The sequence below is a fragment of the Podarcis cretensis genome (assembly GCF_951804945.1).
Source record: "Podarcis cretensis genome assembly, chromosome: 8".
Classification (NCBI taxonomy): Eukaryota; Metazoa; Chordata; class Lepidosauria; order Squamata; family Lacertidae; genus Podarcis; species Podarcis cretensis.
The window spans coordinates 80514760-80529253 of record NC_137177.1 but is presented as its reverse complement, the minus strand read 5'-3'; the positions used below and the strand labels follow the sequence as shown (position 1 = coordinate 80529253).

The 14494-nt window shown below is 49.8% G+C and overlaps 1 protein-coding gene across 1 annotated transcript; it reads left to right on the top strand.

Annotated features, from left to right (window-relative positions):
• Positions 1-208: 208 nt before the first annotated feature.
• On the top strand, positions 209-14279 carry TAS1R2 (taste 1 receptor member 2). The gene is made up of 5 exons (XM_079986918.1): positions 209-479; positions 2041-2817; positions 5011-5223; positions 9563-9683; positions 13144-14279. The coding sequence occupies exons 1-5, from the start codon at positions 219-221 to the stop codon at positions 14070-14072; spliced, it is 2301 nt and encodes a 766-aa protein (XP_079843044.1). The 5' UTR covers positions 209-218; the 3' UTR covers positions 14073-14279.
• Positions 14280-14494: the final 215 nt, after the last annotated feature.

Genomic DNA, 14494 nt, shown 5'->3' with positions numbered 1-14494 from the left:
GTCCCGCCAAATAAGGGACACTTGACAGCTATGCTTCTGATGTTCTTGTGTTTCACATTTTTTAATGATGCTTGTTGGAATCCTTTTAAAGAAGAGCAGGAGACTCAACCGGAGCTTTGCCCGGCCTCCCCGGTCCAGAGCCTGGCCCTCAGTGCATCGCCTCTCACCCCTCTCCCAGGTACAATCTGAAAGTCGTGAGCTACAGCTACCTGCAGGCCATGCGCTTCGCGGTAGAAGAGATCAACAAAGCCAGCGCCCTCCTGCCAGGGGTGCGGCTGGGCTACGAGATGGTGGACGTCTGCTACCTCACCAACACCATCCATCCCATCTTATACTTCCTTTCCAACAACCGCTCCCTGCTGGATATCGAGACCAACTACACACAGTACCGCCCGAGGGTGGTAGCCGTCATCGGGCCAGACTCGTCTCAGGCAGCGGTGACAGCCGCTTTCCTCTTGAGCCAGTTCCTCGTCCCACAGGTAAAGTTGGTGGCCCTCCTCAGCAGGAGCAGGGAACTGCGGGCCCCAGGGGTGGAATGTGGCCCCTCACACCTCAACGTCTGGCCCTTGGAAGCCTCCCAAGGCCATGCCTCCTCTCCACAAGCCATGCCTCTGGCCGGCCCGGAGTCATTCTTTTAGTATTTTCACCTGGCTGGCATTATGTATATCCTCCAAAATTTCACTGATGAAAATAGGGATGTCCTGTTTAATAATAATAATAATAATAATAATAATAATAATAATAATAATGCCCGCCCATGTGACTGGGTTTCCCCAGCCACTCTAATTTGCACATATTACCAGCTTACTTAGCTTTGACTTCCCTCCCCCCTTCTATGGTTCATTTCATTTTTCCTTTACTGCTGCATATTCTAACTACCGTATTTTTTGCTCTATAAGACTCACTTTTTCCCTCCTAAAAAGTAAGGGGAAATGTGTGTGCGTCTTATGGAGCGCATGCAGGCTGCTCAGCTATCCCAGAAGCCAGAACAGCAAGAGGGATTGCTGCTTTCACTGCGCAGCGATCCCTTTTGCTGTTCTGGCTTCTGAGATTCAGAATATTTTTTTTCTTGTTTTTCTTCTCCAAAAACGAGGTGCGTCTTGTGGTCTGGTGTGTCTTATAGAGCGAAAAATATGGTATTTCTTATTCTTTCTTTTCCAGTTGTCCCCTCCACCTGTAGTCCAACTGCTCAGTTAATAATAATAATAATAATAATAATAATAATAATAATAATAATTTATTATTTGTACCCCGCCCATCTGGCTGGGTTTCCCCAGCCACTCTGGGCGGCTTCCAACAAGGATGAAAAATACACTAAAATTATTCCAACCCTGCTAACGTTTTAAGTTGTTTACAATAATTTTTCAAGTATTCCGCAATCCCCCCCACTCTTCTTTAAAAACTCTTTCTTCCTAATCTCTCATTCTGTTAGTTTAAGCTAGCAGTTTCTACATATTCCATCGGTTTCATCTGCTAGTCCTGCTTTGCTGGTGCTGTGCCCTCCTATGAGTTTCTCTTCTTTGGTCGCCCTGAGGGTGACTCGGCTCTCCTTCATAGCTGTCAACCGTCCCTTATTTGGCGGGAAAGTCCCGTATCCCAGCTCTGTGTCCCGCTGCTGTCCCTTATTGATGATGTCCCTTAAATTTCCCGGGTTTCAAAGGAAGCAGCTCCTCTCCCTCCCTCCCTGCCAGCCAGGGAGGAGGGAAGCTCCAACTGTGTTGCTTGGCTGCGTTGCTCACCCAATAAGGAGTCTAAGAACGACTGGGGGGTAGAGCTTGCATGCCTTGTGTCAATCAAATTGGCCGCGTTGCCTGGAGACTCGCCTTTGCTCAGCGCTTCCCAGCGGAGAGGTGACGGTAGTTTTCCTTGTTGCGTCCCCTTTGCCGGGTTGCTGCGCTGTGGGAACCACCACTTGAGGCTTCGTTTGGTTGCTGGTTGACTAAAATCCCTTATTTTGGCTGCTGATCAATTATTTTCGAGACTGCTGGTCGCTTATTTTCAAATCCTTAAGTTGACAGCTATGCTCTCCTTCCACTCCAGATCACCTACAGCGCCACAACCGACTACCTGGGCAACCCCAAGGTCTTCCCGGTGGCTTTCCGCACCATCCCAAGCGCCGAACAGCAGATTGCTGTCATGCTCCGGCTCCTGCAGCACTTCAAGTGGAACTGGTTCATTGTCCTCGCCAGTGACGATGACTATGGCCAACAAAACCTGCAGCTGTTGCGAGCCCAGGCAACCCAAAGCTGCATTGCCTTCCAGGAGACCATCCCGGTCCAGGGAAATGATCCTCACGATTCGGGCAACAGCACCCAGGAGTGGATCAGCAGCATTGTCACCAAGATCAGCAGGAGCACGGCTAAAGTGGTGATCATCCTCAGCCTGGAACTGCCTCTCCCCACGTTCTTCAGAGAGGTCATCCGCCAGGAGATGACGGACGTAGTGTGGATCGCCGCAGAGGCCTGGTCCATTGACCCGACTACCCACGGCGTCGCCAACATCTCGAGTGTGGGCACCATCTTTGGCGTGGCTGTGCAGGATGTGCCCGTCCCAGGGATGGATGACTTCCGTGTCAGGGGTCCGTCCCACCCGGGGGAAGGCGGCGAAGGCCAGGCCGCCTCCGGCGCAGCGACGTGCAACCAGGAATGCAACAACTGTCTGGCGGAGGCTTGTTCCTACGACAAGAGCCTCCGGGGCACTGGGGACCGCATCAACTTCAACGTCTACTCGGCGGTTTACGTGGTCGCGCACGCCTTGCACCAGCTGCTAAGATGCAGTGCCACGCGATGTGACCGGCGGGAGATTTATCCGTGGGAGGTGAACCCCCGCATCAATGCCACATGGCTGGGGAGGGAGGGAATGTACCATATTTTTTGCTCCCTCCTAAAAAGTAAGGGGAAATGTGTGTGCGTCTTATGGAGCAAATGCAGGCTGCGCAGCTATCCCAGAAGCCAGAACAGGAAGAGGGATCGCTGCTTTCGCTGCGCAGTGATCCCTCTTGCTGTTCTGGCTTCTGGGATTCAGAATATTTTTTTCTTGTTTTCCTCCTCCAAAAACTAAGTGCGTCATATGGTCTGGTGCGTCTTATAGAGCGAAAAATACGGTATTTATGGAGGGCTGACCAAAGGCGGGAGGCTGCAAGACACGGTTGTTTATGGTTGGATGGAGAAAATGAGGCCAGGGAGCCAGCCGAGGCCCTCCAGACCTCTTTATCTCGCCTCTGGGGATCCTTACGGGCTGTGTCCCGTCCCAAAACCACACCCCCGCCCCAGTGCCCTACCCCCTCACTGGCCCTGACTTGCCCAGTGGGCAGAGGATAGAGAGGGATGATGAACGCGAGTGTAGAAATATGCCTACCAAAGAAAAATTGAACCAAATTTTGCCTCTACTTCCGCAAGTGACTAGGACTGGGCGATTATCTGGTTTTCAACAATGCAATATGTCAGCAGGTAAACATTGCGACGTAACCGATATATCACGGTGTCTGAAATAAGGATGGAGCTGTGTACTGTAGAGGCATTGGCTAGCTTCATGGTTTCCCCCCATGCTGTGATTTTTTTGCACACAAACACAAAGACACATCATGATTCACAATATATTCCTAGGTTAAAGATTACAAAACTGGTATCATGATATGGAGTGGAAACCAATTTTGGACGATATACCTTGCCCAGCCCTAACACACGCTGTGATTCACAATATATTCCCAGGTCAAAAACTACAAAGCCGATATCATGATGTCAGAGCTGCCTCTAGGTCCCAGCTCACAGAGGACCAACGCTAGGCTGTAGTTATGTACAAAAGTCTTTATTGAGGTTCAGTTTCCATTTTAAAGCCGCAGCGTGCAGCTCTACGTCTCGACCTTAGACCGGCGAAGTCCCGTCTGAGTCTCCGCCCCTTCCACACCAGTTTAAGACTCTCGCTTTGCTCCACCTCTTCTTAAGTTCCTTTCTCCTCTGGGCCCTCCTGCCCGCTAGGGTTTCATCCTTTCTGGACTCCTCTGACGCTGACCCTGATGATTCTTCCCCCTCCTTCCGGCGGGCTTTAGGACCTGGTTCCCTATCCGGGCTACCTTCTGTGCCGCTCGCCTGTACCTTTGAACTTGGCGCGCGCGCCCAGCCTGCAACTTTCCTCTTGACCGTTAACTCGCTCTCCGATGGAGGCGTGGTCAACCCTGACTCATCTTCTCTCGCTGGTGGTGCATATGCGGGCTCTGACACCTGGGACTCCTCCCCTCCACTACGCTCTGGTGGGGAAGCTGGTCCTGATTTCCAACTGCTGCTCTGGGAGTCCCTGCTGGCCCCTTGCTTCTGGGGTGTCCCCCTTGGGTCCCCCCTTGCCCTGCCCATCGGCGCCCCCTTCTGTGAATCTTCCGATTCGCTGGAGAGGCTCACGGAATCTATCGGGCTGCTGTGATCCTCTCCTACGCTGCCCTCGGATTGCTCCCCCTCGCTCTCCATCTCCTCTCCTCCCTGCGCTCCCGCTGAGTCCCTGACACATGATAATGGACTTGAAACCAGTTTTGGACAATATATCGCCCAGCCCTACCAATGACCCCAGTAAGGAGACCCGGAAGGAAATACAGCCTTCCAGCTACAAATAAAAAAAAAACCCTTTCCAACAGTCTGCCATCATTCCAGGGCCACTGGGCACCATCAGTTGGGTCAACTGCTGGAACGACCCCATATGGGTGGTGCTGTTTTGGCTACCTAAGCGACAGCACTCAATGCTGAACATTGAAACTAGAGGGAGAGATAGAGCCTGGGCAGGGATTGGTCCTTTGGGGTCAGCTGGCAGAATGCTAAGGTGGGCCCCTGGTACTGGAGCATAGAGGGCGCCCTTGAGGTAACCAAAATATGACATAGGGTGTTTCTATGGGGGTAACTCGCTTGCTGCATCTGCAAGAGTAGATGCAGGGAGGATGGTGGTGGTTGTAGTGTGGTTTTGAGGCCTGAGCTCAAAATGGCTTGCCATCATTGCACAAACGATGCCTCTCTCCTCGTGTCGTAGCTGCTGAAGGAGATGCACAAGGTGAACTTCACCCTGCTGAGGACCGTGATCAACTTTGACCAGAAAGGAGACCCACCGAACGGTTTCGAGGTCATACAGTGGCAATGGAACGTTCCCGGCCAGCCTTTCAAGAAGATTGCTTCCTATAATTCATTGCAGGGAAGGCTCGACGTCAATGAGAAAATCATCACCTGGCACACCGAAAACAACACAGTGAGTAGCGTCTCAAGGGACTCCCATGGCTGCCCTGTGCCAGACAGCCCATTCCACCTCCGAGGTCTTCCTCCTGTTGTGGAATGAACTCAGTGGGTACTTACTAGATACAAGGGTCTTCTTAGTGGTGGTGGAAACTTCCATCGAGACCTGGCGTTGTATCTCAAGGTTGTGGGGGGGACATCTGTGGCCAGGTGTTGGGCTCCAACTCCCATCAGTCCCAGCCAGCATGGCCAGTGGTTAGGGAAGATGATGGGATCTAGAGTCCAGCAAACCATGGGAGGGAGGCGGCAACAGGCAGAGTTGTGGTGGAGGTAGCCTGGGGCAATAAAGACAAGTGATTGCATAATTCAGAGATGGGCAACTTGTGGTCCTTCAGACATCCTTGGACTTCAACTCCCATCAATCCCAGTGTGGACGGCCAGTAGTCAGGGATTATGCTGGGAGCTGTGGTTGAACAACCTTTGGAGGGCCACAGGTTCCACCCATCTCTGATCGAGAACTTCAAATGTCCAAAATAGGGATTTCAGGGAGTTTTGGTAAGCTGGTGGAAGTTTTGTTCTAACTGAAGCTTCTGGGCAATTTTCAAGGACTGCACCCACCGACCCCCGACCCCCCCAATTGCAACAGTCTAATCCGGAAGGGTCCAGGCCACAAATGACCATGGACTAGGGTTGCCATATTTCAAAGTTTCAAAAAAAAATGAGCTTTTTGAGCTTTTTTAAAAGGACGTTTGCAAAAATCTACACTTCCGACATGGGTTGATGTGTGTCCGGGTTTTCCCAGACGTTACAGCGATTTCTGCCTGGATACTATTTCCGCCTGGCTATGTCCAGGAAATTCTGGATGTATGGACAATATTGACCATCACTTTCTAGGAAAGGTCCACAGCTTGATATCTGCTTGGAGATCTGAGGCTCAGCCCCCAACAGAGCTATCAGAATTGTCTCCTATCCAAAACCCTGAGGAAGCTGCCTGAAGATCATTGCTCCACTCAGCTCAATACTTCCTGCACTGACCGGCAACAGTTCTCCCGGGTTCCAGGCAGGGAGTCCTTCCCGGCCTTACCTGGAGGTGCCAGCGATTGATGCAGGCTTTCTGCATGCAAGGCAGGAGCTCTGCAACTGAGCTCCGGTCCTTCCCTATAATTTGCTAACTTACCAATATGCTTTAGGGTGAATGCAACCAAGTCCATAGAAATCTCAGTTCGCCCCTTCTGATAGATAGGTGGGTCCCACAACTTATTTACATTGGCTCAAGACTGCCACCTTGTGCCTGTTTGGAGGTTAACTCCTTGAGGCATCCCTGCACAGAGCTTTGATAGACAGATATAATAATCACCGGGACGCAGGTGGCGCTGTGGGTTAAAGCCTCAGCGCCTAGGACTTGCCGATCGAAAGGTCGGCGGTTCGAATCCCTGCGGCGGGGTGCGCTCCCGCTGCTCGGTCCCAGCGCCTGCCAACCTAGCAGTTCGAAAGCACCTCCGGGTGCAAGTAGATAAATAGGGACCGCTTACCAGCGGGAAGGTAAACGGCGTTTCCGTGTGCGGCTCTGGCTCGCCAGAGCAGCGATGTCACGCTGGCCACGTGACCCGGAAGTGTCTCCGGACAGCGCTGGCCCCTGGCCTCTTAAGTGAGATGGGCGCACAACCCCAGAGTCTGTCAAGACTGGCCCGTACGGGCAGGGGTACCTTTACCTTTACCTTATAATAATCACCGCTGCTTTTTTTGTCATTATGAAAATGTCTACAGTGCATGTAAAGGGGATGAAATTGGGCACAGAGCTGACGCAGGATGCCAGGGCTGATGAGAGCTGTAGCTGCAGGTATTTTGAGGGTACCAGGTGGATGAAGGCTGTTTCAGGACACAGAATTGTAGATTGGGAAGGGACCACTAAGACCATCTAGACCAGCCCCCTGCAATACAGGAATCTTTAGCCCAACATGGGACTTGAACTCACAACCCTGAGATTAAGAGTCTTATGCTTTACCTGCTGAGCTATCGGGAAAAGGGTCCTTACAAACAGGTGGAGATGTTCTGTTAGGTACAGATGTCCCAAGCCCCACAGAGCTTTGCAAGTGAAGAAACACCTTGGATCGGGCCTGGAGATGAACTGGAAGCCAGTGGAAGATTGCCAGGCCTAATGTGATGTTCCAAACATTAGGTAAAGGTAAAGGACCCCTGGACGGTTGTCCAGTCAAAGGCGACTATGGGGTTGCAGTGCATCTCGCTTTCAGGCTGAGGGAGCTGGCATTTGTCCACAGACAGCTTTCCGGGTCATGTGGCCAGCATGACTAAACCGCTTCTGGTGCAATGGAACACCGTGATGGGAGCCCTAGTGCACGGCCACAGTGGTACCTATTTATCTACTTCCACTGGCGTGCTTTCGAACTGCTGGGTTGGCAGGAGCTGGGACAGAGCAACGGGAGCTCACCTTGTCACGGGGATTCGAACTGCTGACCTTCTGATCGGCAAGCCCAAGAGGCTCAGTGGTTTAGACCACAGCGCCACCTGCATCTGTCTTTGGTTTGTTGCTGATTTTTATTTTTTGATTATATCCAAGAGTTTTGGTTTTTTTGCTGTTTTTAACTCTTTGTAAACTGTTTTAAGGGTCGTTGTTTTGTTTTTTGTTTTACAATCACGGGGATTTGAACCGCATCAATTTGACACTATACAAAGGAAAGCACACAACTAAACTACTCCAGGATCATTGCCTGAGAGGCATCCTGTTGCTCGGTCCCTGCTCCTGCCAACCTAGCAGTTCGAAAGCACATCAAAGTGCAAGTAGATAAATAGGTACTGCTCTGGCGGGAAGGTAAACAGCGTTTCTGTGCGCTCCTCTGGTTTGCCAGAAGTGGCTTAATCATGCTGGCCACATGACCCGGAAGCTGTACGCCGGCTCCCTCGGCGAATAAAGTGAGATGAGCACCGCAACCCCAGAGCCAGCCACGACTGGACCTAATGGTCAGGGGTCCCTTTACCTTTACCTTTAAACTATCTGTGTCTCACCTGGAGATGCCATTAAGATCCTGCATTTCTGGAGCTGTGTCTTAAACACATCACTGGGAATGAAATTCCTAGGAACTCAACAAATAAATGTAACTGACCGAAATTGACAATTTTCCTGGTGGCAAACCTTGGCGTGACGCAGCATCACGGACGGACTTACAAACGGAAGACCCTCTGCTCTGGAAGATGTTGGGGGGCCTTCCTGTAGGAAGGAGGAATCCGATTTATCACCACAATAAAATAAATAATAAAAATTGTGTGTGGAGTGGGAATGAACAGCAAGAGGGGAGCAAAAGTTTGAGCTGGCTAATTTGGGCGATTGACATTCAAAGGTCTGAGGATTAGCCTTATTAGAAATCCCACCCCCCTGGCCACAAAGCCTTTGGAGTGTCTAGCAAAAAAAGGACAGATTTTAGGTTTTTTTTGGCAGTACAGTGGTACCTCTGGTTAAGAACCTAATTCGTTCTGGAGGTCCGTTCTTAACCTGAAACTGTTCTTAACCTGAAGCACCACTTTAGCTAATGGGGCCTCCCACTGCCGCTGGGTGATTTCTGTTCTCATCCTGAGGTAAAGTTCTTAACCTGAGGTACTATTTCTGGGTTAGCGGAATCTGTAACCTGAAGCGTTTGTAACCCGAAGTGTTTGAACCTGAGGTACCACTGTATGCTTTGTTTATGAATAAGGTGGCATATAAACAGTGCCTCCTGTTTATGCTATAGTATGGGTTAGAAGAAGATACAATAGTTAAGATACAACATACCCATGTAATTTTATATATTTATCAGATTTATATGCCGCCTTTTGTCACCAGATCTCAGGGCTGTTCACAGGATAAACAGACAAAATAAAAAACACGTCAATAGTTAAAACAAAAACAAAAACACACCCTTCCAAAAACACATTTAAAATGCTGTAAAATATTAATCCGCCTTATAAAACAAACAAACAAAAATACAAATACAAAATGCAAATTAATATATAACACTTAAGAATTTTATTTTATTTTATTGCTATAATTGTATCCATAGTCATATGGTGTGCACATGATAAGAAAGCAAGGGAATTAAGATTAACATTTTGGTTTGTTTCGTTTTTGTTTATTTCACCGCACACACCGCAGTGTTCCCTTTTGCAAGCATGCTGCACAACGTCCTTCTTCTATTTTCTCTCTCCTTCCTTTCTTTCTTACTTTCCTTCTGTAAATCCCCACTTTCCTCATAATGTTAAAATGTCAATAAAAATTTACACACACACACACACACACACACACACACACACACACAATGGTGAGAAAATCACGTATAATTCTTCTCACGCTCTCTCATTTGCAGGCACCTCAGTCCATCTGTTCAGAGCAATGCGAGGCGGGACATAAGAAGAAATTGATCGGGATGCTCACCTGCTGTTTCGAGTGTGTGCAGTGCGAGGCTGGGACCTTTCTCAACAGCAGCAGTAAGTTTCTGAATACTACTTGCTGGAAAACGTAGGAAGCTGGAGCTGCTGTTCTGCTCAGGTCCTCCTTGCAGATTTCCTTTTGGCGGCGCATCTGGGTGGATTGATGTTTCTGAATACTAGTTTCTGGAAAATGCAGGAGGGGAGAGGGCTGTTGAGCTCAACTCCTTTTTTTTTTTTTTTTGAGAAGTTAGTTTTATTTTTATTTTTTTAAATAATATTTATTGGTGTTTCAAAAAGTTACAAGAATAAAAAAGAGAGAAAAAGAAAAACAGAAAATACAAAATACAGAAGGAAAAAAAAAACAATTAAGAACAAATCCATCTTTCCATATCTTATCTATCATTTGCTTGTTTCCTTGACCTCCTCACACCTCCTTTTTTTGTATTCTAGTTCATTAGTTGTTTCAGCAAATCCTTTCCTTCTTTGTTTTTATCTTACTAATTTATCTTAATATATTGTAACTTTACATTCTGACCTGTTAACAATCCATTTTTACTTAATCCTTTATAACATTACTGCGAAAACCACATAGCTTCATTCCAGCATCCTTCTAACATTCCTTAATTTTACAATGTTTCTGTAGATATGTTGAGCTCAACTCCCATTGGTGTTCCCATTGGGCATCTGCTTGGCCACTGTGAGAACCCATCTGGCTGGGTTTCCCCACTGAGAAGGCCCTCTGCCTGGTTCCCTGTAACCTCACTTCTCGCAGGGAGGGAACCGCCAGAAGGCCCTCGGAGCTGGACCTCAGTTCCTGGGCAGAACGATAGGGGTGGAGAGGCTCCTTCAGGTATACTGGACCGAGGCCGTTTATACTGGGCCGAGGCCCTCCCAGTGAGGGGACTGCCAGAAGGCCCTTGGCGCTGGACTCAGGGGCGTACAAAGGGTGGGTGGAGAGGGTGGGCCGCCCCGGGCACCACTCAGGGGTGTGTGTGACAAGATGGTCCGCTGGCCCCCCCAGCTGTAGAGCGGTCGAGGGATCACACGCAGTTAGTATGGGCACTGCTCGTGTGGCGTCCGTACGGACTGCTGCTCTCACACGTCGTCAATATGGACATCCGTATGGGCTGCCGCTCGCATGGCAACCGTATGGGCTGCCGCACATGCTCAGACCGTATTGACGTCGCACATGCACTGCCAAGTGATTCGCCCTGCCCCTCAGTGTCCTGCCCTGGGTGCTAGAGAGGGTTCCTCCACCATAGCCGTCAACCGTCCCTTATTTGGCGGGAAACTCCCTTATCCCAGCACCGTGTCCCGCTGCTGTCCTGGATTGATGATGTCCTTTAAATTTCCCGGGTTTCAAAGGAAGCAGCTCCTCTCCCTCCCTCCCTGCTGACCAGGGAGGAGGGAGGCTCCAACTTTGTTGCTTGGCTGCGTTGCTCACCCAATAAGGAGTCTAAGAACGACTGGGGGGTGGAGCTTGCATGCCTTGTGCCGATCAAATCGGCCGCGTTGCCTGGGGACTTGCCTTTGCTCAGCGCTTCCCAGCAGAGAGGTGCCGGTGGTTTTTCTTGCTGCACCCCCTTTGACGGTTTGCTGCGCTGTGGGAACCACCACTTGAGGCTTTGTTTGGCTGCTGGGCTGGCTGGGCTTTCTACCTTTGGCTCGGGAGCTGGTTGATTAAAATCCCTTATTTTGGCTGCTGGTCCCTTATTTTCGAGGCTGCTGGTCCCTTATTTTCAAATCTGTAAGTTGACAGCTATGTCCTCCACCACTGGCTGGACCTCAGTGTCTGGGCTCAACGATGGGGGTGGAGACGCTCCTTCAGGTATACAAGCCCAAGGCCGTTTAGGGTGTTCAAGGTCAGCACCAACACTTTGAATTGTGCCCAGAAACGTACTGGGAGCCAGTGTAGGTCTTTCAAGACCGGAGTTATGTGGTCTCGGTGGCTGCTCCCAGTCACCAGTCTAGCTGCCGCATTCTGGATTAGTTGTAGGTCACCTTCATCTGGCCTGATCCAGGAGGGCTCTTCTTATGATCTTATGTCCACCAGTTTGTGTGGGTGGTGGATATGGGGGAAAGCCTGCCACCCACTCTGCTTTTAGCTTAAAGAAAAGGCAAGTAAGTGATGTTAGCAGTCTATAAAATGATGAATGGCCTGGAGAAAGCAGATGAAAAAAATGGTTTTCCTCCCTCTCTCATAACACTAGACAGGAGTACCAACCTGGCCCTGCGACTGTGGGTGCCCGGGGCCACAGGTGCCATGCAGCATACATGGCCCTGGCACTGAAATTTGTGGGTGCCCAGCCCTTTTCTGGGGAATTTTGTGGGTGCTCAGGCACCCAGGACCCCAGGGAGTTGGCGCCTATGATACTCAAAACTGTGACTTGTAAGAAACCGAGGGCATTTTGGGAAATGATATATGGTGAGATAAAAAATATGTTTAAATGATAATACAAAAAACAGCAACCCTGAAGCTTTTCTCTTAGGGATTATAGGGTCTAGGGCTGCATTAAAGTCTTTGTAGACCACTGGCACTCTTATAATTGTAACGCCTCCTGCCCATCCCTCCAATATTAGATCTATAGATAAATATGTACATTTTATAGACACCATAGTCATAGATCCAAGTACACGAGAATTCTGCTACAACCTGCCCAGTTGCAGTTGTGAGAGAAGGAGACCCATGGCTTTTCAGCTCTGTGAGCAAGTAAGAAGATCTCTCCTGGTGGAGCTCTAAACATTTAGCATGCCTAATGGAAAAACCAGACCCAGCCAGAGGATCTACAACGGAAGCTAAAGCTTCTTAAACAGGGGTCAGCAAACTTTTTCAGCAGGGGGCCGGACCACTGTCCCTCAGACCTTGTGTGGGGCAGATTATATTTTTTTGGGGGAAAAGAAAGAATGAATTCCTATGCCCCACAAATAACCCAGAGATGCATTTTAAATAAAAGCACACATTCTACTCATGTAAAAACACCAGGCAGGCCCCACAAATAACCCAGAGGTGCATTTTAAATAAAAGGACACATTCTACGCATGTAAAAACATCCATGGGCCAGATTGAGAAGGTGATTGGGCCGCATCCGGCCCCTGGGCCTTAGGTTGCCTACCCCTGTCTTAACAAACAAATGCAAATGCAGAATAATAATAATAATAATCAGGGGATTTCTGCGTTTGGAGAGCATCCTCTTTAGTATTGAAACAAACATGACACAACATAAATCTGCAGCAAGACTGAGAGGAAAATTCACTGCAAACAACTAAACAGAATATTCGCCCAACGCCACAGAGTGAAATATGGCAAAGGAAGGTCAGCTAGATAAATTCCACCTTTTAAAATGGTTTATAACTGGGCCAAAGATGGTCAGTTCACTTTTCCCAATCGCCACCCACCCACCAACCAACCTTTTTGTTGGACAAAGCAATCCAATTAAATTTCCAGCCCCTGATTTAGTGACAACTTAACTTTGACTGATTATGTGTGTCTGTGGTGTGTGTCCTTTTTGGTCGGCAGACAGTTTCACCTGCCAGGAATGTCCGCTGGACATGTGGTCGGAACCCGGCAAAGAAGAGTGCTTCACGAAAGAGCTGCTCTACATCCACTGGGGCGACGCCATCTCCATCGTCCTCCTTTCTCTCTCGACCCTCGGCCTCCTGGCGACCTTGTGGACCTTGGCCCTCTTCACCCGCCACTCTGCCACGCCGGTGGTGAAGTCTGCTGGGGGCCGCCTTTGCTTCCTGATGATCGCCTCCCTGGCCACTGGTTTCTGCAGCGCCCTCTTCTTCGTGGGCCGGCCGACGGAGCTGGTTTGCTTCGGCCGCCAAACGGTCTTTAGCCTCTGCTTCACCACCTGCATTGCCTGCATCACCGTCCGCTCCTTCCAGATCATCTGCGTCTTCAAGATGGCCGCCCAGCTGCCTCGGGCCTACGACGCCTGGCGGAAGTACGACGGGCAGAGGGTCTTTGTCGCCGTCGTCTTGGTCATCAAGGTCTTCATCGTAGCGCTCAATATCTACTTCAACAAGCCGGTACCCTTCCGAACCCGGGTGAGCAACGACCCGGCCATACTCATCTTGATGTGCAACCAGGACTACCGCGCCACCATGGTCTTCAACAATGCCTTTGACATGAGTTTGTGTTTCCTTTGCTTTTGCTTTGCCTACATGGGGAAGGCCTTGCCGAAGAGCTACAACGAAGCCAAATACATCACCTTGTGCATGACGGGCTATTTTGGCTCCTGGGTGGCCCTCTTCCTTGTCATGTCCATCTTCGAAGGGTTTGTGGTGATTGTCTTTGAAGCGGCCACCGTCCTGTCCAACTTGTTCAGTATCTGCGTGGGCTACTTTGGCCCCAAATGTTACATCCTTTTCTTTCACCCGGAGCGCAATACGACCGCCTTCTTCCAGGACGCCATTCAAAGCTACACCATGAGGCAGGAGTAATTCCAGAGCCTCGTGGAATGAAATGGACGCCTGTTGATTTGTACGTTGCTGCTTGGCGAGATGGTTGCGTGGCGAGTTCCCATCCCCCCCCAGTGGAAATAATGACACTTGACACAATTATTAAGGTTAATGGGCTAAATAAGGCCACAGCTTTATTGGTTACAGGTGATGAGCGGTATTGGCTTAAGCATTGGTCCTAACCGACTATATCCGGCTTCAGCCCGTCAGCTTGAAGTCCGGGAAGGGTTAACCACCAGTAGGGGGAATCCTGCGGATGCACATCAACTAGGAACTCCCACGGGGCCAGCGCTCGGGGCATGCCTTAGGCCCTCACCTCCATAGGTTTCGGACAGGACCACGCCCCCCAGAATCCTTTATTGGACTATCCCTCAATATGCGGGGCAGGTGATGGCGTTACCTCT

Coding starts and splice junctions, on each gene's coding strand:
- TAS1R2 (XM_079986918.1), top strand. CDS start 219: ATGCGCTTCGCGGTAGAAGAGATCAACAAAGCCAGCGCCCTCCTGCCA. Junction 2,818..5,010: donor GGGAGATTTATCCGTGGGAG/GTGAACCCCCGC, acceptor CTCGTGTCGTAG/CTGCTGAAGGAGATGCACAA. Junction 5,224..9,562: donor GGCACACCGAAAACAACACA/GTGAGTAGCGTC, acceptor TCTCATTTGCAG/GCACCTCAGTCCATCTGTTC.